This window comes from Pinus tabuliformis, chromosome 6 (genome assembly GCF_031772625.1).
Source record: "Pinus tabuliformis cultivar Carrire ecotype Pingquan chromosome 6, CPIR1, whole genome shotgun sequence".
NCBI lineage: Eukaryota > Viridiplantae > Streptophyta > Pinopsida > Pinales > Pinaceae > Pinus > Pinus tabuliformis.
The window spans coordinates 402869488-402878951 of NC_142292.1; the positions used below are offsets into that span (position 1 = coordinate 402869488).

At 34.3% G+C, this 9464-nt stretch overlaps 1 protein-coding gene across 1 annotated transcript; it reads right to left on the minus strand.

The window, feature by feature from the left end:
- Positions 1-6094: 6094 nt before the first annotated feature.
- On the minus strand, positions 6095-8470 carry LOC149259006 (putative pectinesterase 11). Its single transcript, XM_089445184.1, has 6 exons — positions 8145-8470; positions 7356-7527; positions 7074-7277; positions 6722-6960; positions 6345-6483; positions 6095-6190 (listed from the first exon to the last, which is right to left on the minus strand). The coding sequence occupies exons 1-6, from the start codon at positions 8468-8470 to the stop codon at positions 6095-6097; spliced, it is 1176 nt and encodes a 391-aa protein (XP_089301310.1).
- Between the last annotated feature and the right edge of the window lie 994 nt (positions 8471-9464).

Genomic DNA, 9464 nt, shown 5'->3' on the forward strand with positions numbered 1-9464 from the left:
ATACTTATCTACAGCAAGTCTTGGGAGGATCATGTTGAACATGTTGACAGGGTGCTACAACTATTGGAGGAGAAACAATTATATGCCAAAAGATCCAAATGTTTTTTTGGAGTCCAGGAGGTGGAATATTTGGGTCATATTGTATCTCATGAAGGAGTTAAGGTAGACCCTAGCAAAATTAAAGCCATTAAGGAATGGAAAATCCCCACATCCATAAAGCATTTACGCGGATTTCTTGGGTTGACAGGGTATTATCGCAAGTTTGTTAAGAATTATGGGAGAATAGCAGCACCTCTAACGACATTATTGAAGAAAGATGCATTTTCATGGACTTCGGAAGAAGCAAAGGCTTTTGAACATCTTAAAGAGGCAATGTGCCAAGCACCGGTCTTAGCTACACCAGACTTCACAAAAACCTTTATTGTGCAATGTGATGCTTCAGAAAATGGAATTGGTGCTGTTCTAATGCAAGATGAAAGACCCATTGCTTTTGAAAGTCATCCAATCAAGGGAAAGTTTCTAAGAAAAGCTATTTATGAGAAGGAAATGTTGGAAATACTCCATTCACTTAAGAAATGGCGACCCTACCTAATGGGAAGACACTTCAACGTAAAAATGGATCATGATAGCATTAAATACTTTTTAGAACAAAGATTATCCTCTAATGAGCAACAAAAGTTGGTCACAAAGATGTTGGGTTATGACTTTGAAATCATCTATAAAAAAGGGAAGCAAAATGTGGTGGCAGATGCACTCTCAAGAAAGGATGAGGATGTGCAAGCATCGTTGTGCGCTATTTCTATCATCCAAACAGATTGGATAAATGAAGCAAGGGAGGAATGGAAGAATGACGAAGAAGTGTGGGCACTTATTCGGAACCTACAACAAGATTCCAGTACATCTGATACATTTAGCTGGAAAAATGATTCATTATGGTACAAAGATCGCTTATACCTCTGTAAGAATTCCCAGCTAAAAAAAAAGATTCTTATGGAATTGCACACTTCTCCCTTAGGAGGGCACTCAGGATTTTTAAAAACTTACCACAGGGTTAAGAAGGAATTTTTTTGGGATGGCCTTAAATCAGATATTCAAAAGTTTGTGGCAGAATGTTTGGTTTGCCAACAAAATAAAGTTGAAACAATTAAGACAGCGGGTCTATTACAACCTTTATCCATTCCAAGCCAACGTTGGCAGGACGTATAAATGGATTTTATCACAGGTTTACCCAAGTCTGAGGGAAAGAGTGTCATCATGGTAGTAGTTGACAGACTTACCAAGTATGCACACTTTTGTGCATTATCACATCCATTTAGATCCAGTACAGTTTCTACTGCATTTATGGAAACAATTCAAAAGCTACATGGAAACCCAAATGTTATTGTAAGTGACAGAGATCCCATTTTCACTGGAAATTTTTGGACTGAATTATTTTCTCGTCCTGGTACTCAGTTAGCTCATAGCTCATCTTATCATCCTCAATCTGATGGGCAAACTGAGATAGTAAACAAATGTTTGGAAGGATATCTTTGTTGCTTTGTATATGATAAACAGACACAATGGGTCAAATGGTTGCCTCTAGCTGAATGGTGGTATAACACTTCCTTTCATACAGCAACAAAAATGACCCCATTTATGGCACTTTATGGGTATCAACCACCATCCATCACATCACATTTAAGAGAAAATTCTAAGGTTCAGGCAGTGGAACATCACATCGAACATCAACAACAAGTCCTCCAACTCTTAAAGGATAACCTCGTGTTGGCACAGAATAGAATGAAACAACAGGCAGATCAACATCGCAGTGAAAAAAGTTTTGATGTAGGTGATTGGGTATTCCTACGGCTACAACCATATAACAAAATGTCCTCAAGCAAGCTAAGAAGGATAATAAATTATCACCAAAGTATTATGGTCTGTACAAGGTGTTGCAAAAGATTGGTACTATGGCATACAAATTGGACCTTCCTGCAGCTTCTCGATTGCACCCAGTTTTCCATGTTTCATGCTTAAAGAAGGTTATAGGCGACAAGCTCCCAGTTCAAACAATATTGCCAAAACTTGACGAGGAAGGAAAAATTATATTGGAACCGGAAGAAGTTATAGAAACAAGAACTTGACAGCTACGAAATCGATCAATTTCAGAGTACCTTATCAAGTGAAAGAACTTATCCGCTGAAGATTCCACATTGGAGGATGAGAATTTTATGCAGAAATATCGAGAACTACTCAAGCGTTGAGGACAACACTTTTTTGAAGGAGAGGGACATGTTGGGTCCCTATAATACTAGTGATTACCCCATTACTATTGTAGTTATACCCCTTATTTATATTGTTGTGCCCCATTGCCCCCATGTTGTTATTAATGTGCCCATAGAAATCCTCTATTGTTATTTTTGTGGCTTTATATTATTATTGTTAGGTCGGCTGGATTATATTGTGACTCCTTAGACTCCTATATATAGAAAGGAGGTTTTGTCATTTGAATCATCCAAGAATTGTTCATTTATGTAATGTAAAGGAGGTTGCCCCCTCGAAGAGGCTGAATTCTAAGCTGTTGATCTATCTTTTCTATATTTTCTTGAGCTGGTTTCATAACAGCAGATCAAGATTGCAATATTGTTTATACTTTTGGAGGACCAAAAACCCTTCAATGGGGAGGAATTATCTAGGTGGATTCATAATAGTAGAAAAACCATAACCTTATTGAGGAGCTCATCACAAGCATTCCAATGACGTATACAGTGCCTGAGTCCAACTTCATATGCGGCAATTATAAGTAGTCAATGTTTTGGTTAACTTGGCATAAGGGATAAATTTAGTAGGTAGTTAGACAAATTTGTAGTGCCAAAGTTGGAAGTCCAACTAAATTTTGGGATACTTTTATAAAAATTAGTGAGATATATATTTAAAGGTACTCGATCCTTATAATTGGTAGGACCACTAAACATAGTAGTAGTCAACAAAATTTAGAGATAGATATATGGCCCAATAATGTGGGGCCACTTGTCCCAATCGAATGGTGCCATGTGGGACCTAGTTGGAGACCAAATTGGTCCTTAGCCGATCAAAATTGGAAAGAAGGATTGTTATATTTGGCAACAATTTTGGGCAGACGAAACGATCAATTCAATCAAAGATTTAAATAATATGCTAATGGTTATGACATCCTAATAGCTTGGGTTAATATAACCAATGGCTATATATAGCCAATAATTGCAATGATTGTCATGATTAAAACTTAGCAGTTGTCAGTCTAGGATACAATTCCCACCAGCATATAAAACATATAAACAGAACCAGAAAACTCAAAAAATATAAAACAAAAAAAGTGTCGATTGCATTTGTCAAATAGTCATGTGCTACCAAATCGTTTTATCAAATCTTTGCGATCACACGGGTTTTGAATTTAGCATGGTAACGGTTAGTTGATTGAGAACCAAAAAAAAATGTTAATACAAAATGTCTCGCTTGGGGTTTAAGCCACAGCTAGCAAGGCCTATAAAACAACCTAATAACAAATTGTTAGCCAATTCATAAACATTGGTGGACATTGTTATTAATCCCTGCTAAAATGTACTTAAACCCAAATTTCTCTCATTCATCTTAGCGGAGTGGAGAGTAGAACCTCGTCGCAGGGGCAATGAATGCCAACAAATGCAACCTTGAAAGGCAAAACCTTGAGGAAAAACCTTGATCACGTGGTTTCAGATGAGGAATATTCTCATAATATTCTTATGCAATTTTTTGGAAGAATCTCAAAGATTCCTTACTCGCCAAAACTAATAGTGTCATAATGAGGTCAATTTTATACTCATTTTTACCATAATTTTGTAAGGATCGCAATGGTTTAGTCTATTTTTGCATCTGAATAGCCCATTTTAGGGATCATGGAAGAAACCCACCTTCTTCATTAATTGTTGGGTATAGAGTTCAAGACAACAATGTGTCTTTCAGAAGCTGATCATGTTTATAGTCAAAAGCCTCAGGAGGATGATATGGACCTACTGGTGGTATGATTATTATGTTTTGAGTAGTTGAATTTCAAGTCACTCTTAGGATTGGAGGTATAATGATGTATTTTGCTATGTACTCATCTCATGTTGTTGAGATGAATGAAGGTACCTCCCCACTATTGAAGTAGAGCTTAGAGACAGAGTCCACACTAGACAAGCTCCATTATCAAACATCGTGTTAGTTGTCTTTATGGTATCCTTTATGTTCCTTCTTCTTTAAGTATGTTCGTACATGGTTTTTACACGCTCTTTCATGTAATTCTGTTAGCATTACCCAAATAAAAGATCTTGGATAATGCTAGTATTAGAGATCACTAACGGAGGGTGACTATAGAATGAACTAAAAACCCATAGAAGAAAAATAAAGGAGAACAAATTACTGAGGAAAATTTCCAATTGGGTGAACGAAAGTCACACTAGAATCATGCATGTGATCATAAATTGGGTCTTGATGGCTCCAAGTGAATCCAACTGAAAACTTGAAATTAAATTCTTTAAGAAAAGGGTTACAACCCCTCATTTACAATAGGGTTTTGAAGAAAAATTAAGAGTCCACTTTCACCACGGATGCCATAACACAATGAGTCAATGAAAATAGAGTTTGGTTGGGTAGTAACCCTAACCCTGATCTAATCAGTCATGAGTTTGATCGGGTAGTAACCCTAACCATGACCTAATGAGTCATGAGTTCTGATCGTTAAAGATAAATCTTCACCGTCAAAAAAAATTGAGATGGTGAGGGTAAATGTGGATAGTGGAACCCCAAACAATAACCAATCCAATATCAGATAAACCTCTCTTATGTGGACAGTAAAAGGTGTAGGTTTAATTTCTTAACCGACATATCAAATATGCAATCATGCCATACAAACCTGTGGTAAATTCAAAAGTTAATAGTCTCATGTGATTCTAATAACAAGTGTTGCAAATAGACATGGAGGTCCAAAAATAAGGCCTACATGATTGATATGAAGATTATATATATATATATGAAGGAAAAAGGGAATCCAAGTCTTGGTAACCCATAATTTCACCATTATTGCAATTTAAACAAGATACCAAGAGTACTTGTATAAACATGTTATAATGAAATTTAATTGAGAGGTAACACATGCTCAAGTAGTTCATACTATCTTCATAATCAATGATCAATTATGGAATTGTTAAAAAAAATAAGTTATAGTTAAAAAAAAAAGTGTTAATCTCTATGACAATTACTTGTTTTTCTGAGTAAAATAGAAAAATAGTACAACTCTATTTAATGTTTATTATGAATTATTATGAATTAACTCTTATAAATTTTACAACCATTTAATTTATATAGTATACTAATTAAATAGTCAATATTAAAAATATGTATTACACTTAAAATATATATTAAATTTTATATAATTTGTAAAATAAACTATTAAAATAATAAATTGTTAAAATCATTTGCTGATTAAAATCAAGATCATATTTACAAGTTTCCCAAATAAATCTATCAATAACCTGTAAACCTAACATAAATCTGTGAAATGTATGACTTAAATTTTAAGCAGTAGAGTTATGAGTTCTAAATAATATTTAGAATTAAATTATTAAATTAAGTTAGTGTAATTTATTAATCAGAGTGGATTTAAAAATAAAAAATATATTACTATTTTAAAAGAATATAGGTAAGGAAATAGTTGGTGTATTTTTACAGATTTATGTATTTTTTTATATTGATTTTAATAATTAAGATTCTAAAATTAAGCACTTATTTTATAAATAGAAAAGAAAAAACACTTTAAAACACCAATTTAATATGTATTTTGATGATAATTTTGGAATGAAATTATTATTATATTGTATAGAAAATTATACTAAAATAATTGAGATTTGATTTAATTCTTATAAAATTAAAATTAAATTATTTTTACTATATAATATTTAATAATTTAATAATATTGTAAATTAATTTTTTATTATATTATATAAAAAATTTATAAGTAAATATTTGAAATTTGATTTAAGTTTCTTAAAATTAAAATGAAATCATTGTTATTATCCTGTTATAATATTGTACAGATAACTTATAACCACAACGACAATCAAGCTGCAGTGGAAGAGAACGGTCGATCTTCCCAATGTGCTGAGTTTGTCAAGTTTAATGAATACGAATTATGACATTCACGAGAAGACAGGGCCTGAGAAAAGAAGAGAGTTTAATGCGTAATACCAATTATGAAATGATTGCTTACATTTGCTAATTGAGGCAATATTGCATGAATGTCTTGCATCATGAAAACATTAATATCTTATGATGTCGAATCTATTTGCTCTAGTAAAACTCTAGCTGACCCATGTATTCCCGTTAATGTAACCCAGGCTCAAATATGATGCAATCTGGGAACGATCAGTGACTTTACTAACCCACGAAACTCGTCCCTGTTGTCCTGCCCCAGGCCCAGAACATTGGAACTCGCTATATTTCGCAGTCCTGCACATTCACAGAACGAATGAAAGCAATAATATTAGATCGAGATATGGAATTCTAGTTGTCAGCGTAATGCAGGTTTTCTGAATTTATTTCAATTGTAAATTTAGGGTAAATTTTGGAATTTCAGGAGTTCAATTGTTGTTTGATATGGTATGTTTTTTTAGGGTTCCGAAATTTTTTCAGAATCTGCAATCAATATAGAGATACTAAGAAATAGAATAATGTAACAACTACATACATTCTTCTTTCGGGATTCCCTGGCCAGTCTATCCATCCTTCTGGGAAGATAATGTCGTCCATGACAGTGTTAGCAAACACTACTGTGGAGTAAGGTCCCCATGGCCTGCCTAGATGCATTTTTCCTGTGCCTGTCAACTTGCAATTTAAAAAGACGAAGCCTGAGTCTTCCGACGCAGACATTCTCTTCTGAGCCGTAAATATGCCATAAAGTTTAGGAATGGCATGTAGCTGGCATTTCTGCGGTCAACAAACCGAAAATTCTCTAATATTATTTATCAGCGCCTAGCTATATTGAAATAGATAAAGAAAAAAAGCAATGGAAAGAGTGTCCAGGTTTTTATTTGGTTTGCCTCATAGAGAGATTTTCCATTGCCGAATACGAAGTCGACAGCACCCTCAATGTAACAGTTTTGAAAATAATGCCTCCCACTTTCGTCTAACAAGGTGTCCTGATACCCCAGAAATCTGCAATTGTAAAACGCAGAACGATCTCCCGAAATCCTCAACGCCACAGCTTGATCGTCCACACCGTCATCACCGGGACCATATGAATTCTGCACAACTCTATTTATTGTTATGTAAACTCGTCTCATGATTTACTATGATTTTAATAGGCAATTCACAAAACTTACCTCGAATGTAATATCTCTTGCTCTGAAATCTGAAGCGAGCACTGTCACCGTTCCCGAGTCATATGTCCCACCGCTCGATTTCGCGTTCGCATTCCATGTGATGACGGTGTTCTTGGCGCCCGAGCCCGTGAGAGTTATGAAGGGCTTCTCCTTAGGAATAGTCACCTTCTCCCTGTGCAGTACATAAAATAATGAACCATCATAAAAGCTTCCTATCTCCACAGTATTTACTCCTTTGATTTCATCAAATATCATATTGATTTTTAGAAGACACAAAACATTCCATAACAAATGGTATGACAAAAATTTCTGCAAAATTATACCTAAACCTAACTTCATTTGGATTGCAAATTTCTGAAATATCTATAAGTTGAATAGAATTTCTAAAATTAGCAATTCTGATTCTTTCAGTTTATTTTTATTTTAAAAATAATGAAGGAATATATTGGATTCAACACAGATATCTGTGTGAAATTAAACTTAAACTTTCAGCTATTTTCTTAGCTGTATTTTACCTGTGATGTGTTTTGATATATTTTTTGGTGTAATTTGTCTAAAATTCAACGAGAATTATTGAAATCAAAAATATATGCTGTGAATTCTTAGGAAACAAAATATCTTTATGATATTCCATGATGTTTGAGAAACTCATTTTTAAAAACAAAGATATAGATTTAACAAAAAAAAATTATTCCCCCAAAAACACCTGTAGGCAATGCCATTTTTCTCCCGGGAATTAAACTCACTTCCAAATAAGCTATTCTAATTTTGCTTTCATTGATTACTAACCTATAAGTGCCTGCTTTCACATTAATGGTGACGGGATTCTTATTATTCGTTGGAACTGCATTGATGGCATCCTGGAGCGTTCTGAAATTACCCTGACCGTTCTTATCCACTGTAATCACACGTGCATTGCCAGAATTCGCAAGAAGCCCGATCAGTTTTCGAGACCAACTGCTAAAGAAATCCGTAGAATTCTTCTCCCCATTACTGCTACGTATTGCATGGAGTTCAGATATATTCCAACCCGTACAGTAAGCAGGTTGCGTTAAAAACACTGTTGTAAGAAATAAACTGATAACTATAAATCCTCTACAGATGGAGTTTGCCATTGTTAACGTTCGCAAGAAACCGAGAGTTTCACGAATGGATGGATTAACAGGACTTTCGTAATGAGGGGACTAGACTATTTATCGATGCTCGCACTGAACTCCAGGCCTGCAAAGCCCATTCACAGGACTTTGGTAAAAAGCAGACACTCTCTATCAGTGCTCGCAATGAACTATGGGCCCCTGAAAGACCTGCCAAGCCCCCCAGCCTTAAATACCTCGGAAGCTCCATATTAGAGGATTCGATTCCAAATCCTGCGGAATCAGTTGCGGCCCTTTGCATGGCCCAAAACGTTCATCCAAGCCAGAGAGGCTCCATTTAACCAAATGTGGTTAAGATATGTCCATTTAACCAAATGTGGTTAAGATATGTCCATTTAACCAAATGCTATTTAGTTAAGATATGTCCATTTAACCAAATGCTATTTAGTAACCAAATCCTTCTGATATCCATTTATTTCGGTCTGTAGTTTGGGTTCTATGTACATATCAGGATTCTATTTTTTCAAAGCATTCTAATTTTTCAAAGCTTCGCTCCACATCAACTATAGAATCAAACCGTTCTCTCCTGGTAAAGTGACCCATAGGCGAGATTATTGGATAATGTAATTTTGTCAAGTAGATAAGTATATGAATGTTGAGATATTTATTTTTATTATTTTATTTTTTATTTGTTTCTCAATGAAGTTACTATTTTTAATACTTTATTTTCTATACTTTATATAGTGATCAGCTTTTAAAAATGACCCCAATAGCTATTATTTTTATTTACTTATACCAGAAAAGATAACTGCTGTATAATACAGTTTAAAATCATTCTTATCATTTGTGATACAGGACCCCACATATGAAATTCATTAAAATATCATTAAATAATTGTGAATTTGATGGAATGCCATCTAAGCAAAATACATAAAAACATAATTAAACTTCTATTCATAAAACTTTTCACATATAACCATCCAAATAGTTGTGGCTGTACAGATTGCAATGGCCC

What these genes read in the sequence shown, in the direction of transcription:
- LOC149259006 (XM_089445184.1), bottom strand. Translation starts at nt 8,470, where the DNA reads ATGGCAAACTCCATCTGTAGAGGATTTATAGTTATCAGTTTATTTCTT. An exon ending in CAAGAGATATTACATTCGAG is followed by an intron (nt 7,278 to 7,355) that starts GTAAGTTTTGTG and finishes AGAGTTGTGCAG; the next exon opens with AATTCATATGGTCCCGGTGA. An exon ending in ATGGAAAATCTCTCTATGAG is followed by an intron (nt 6,961 to 7,073) that starts GCAAACCAAATA and finishes TGTTGACCGCAG; the next exon opens with AAATGCCAGCTACATGCCAT.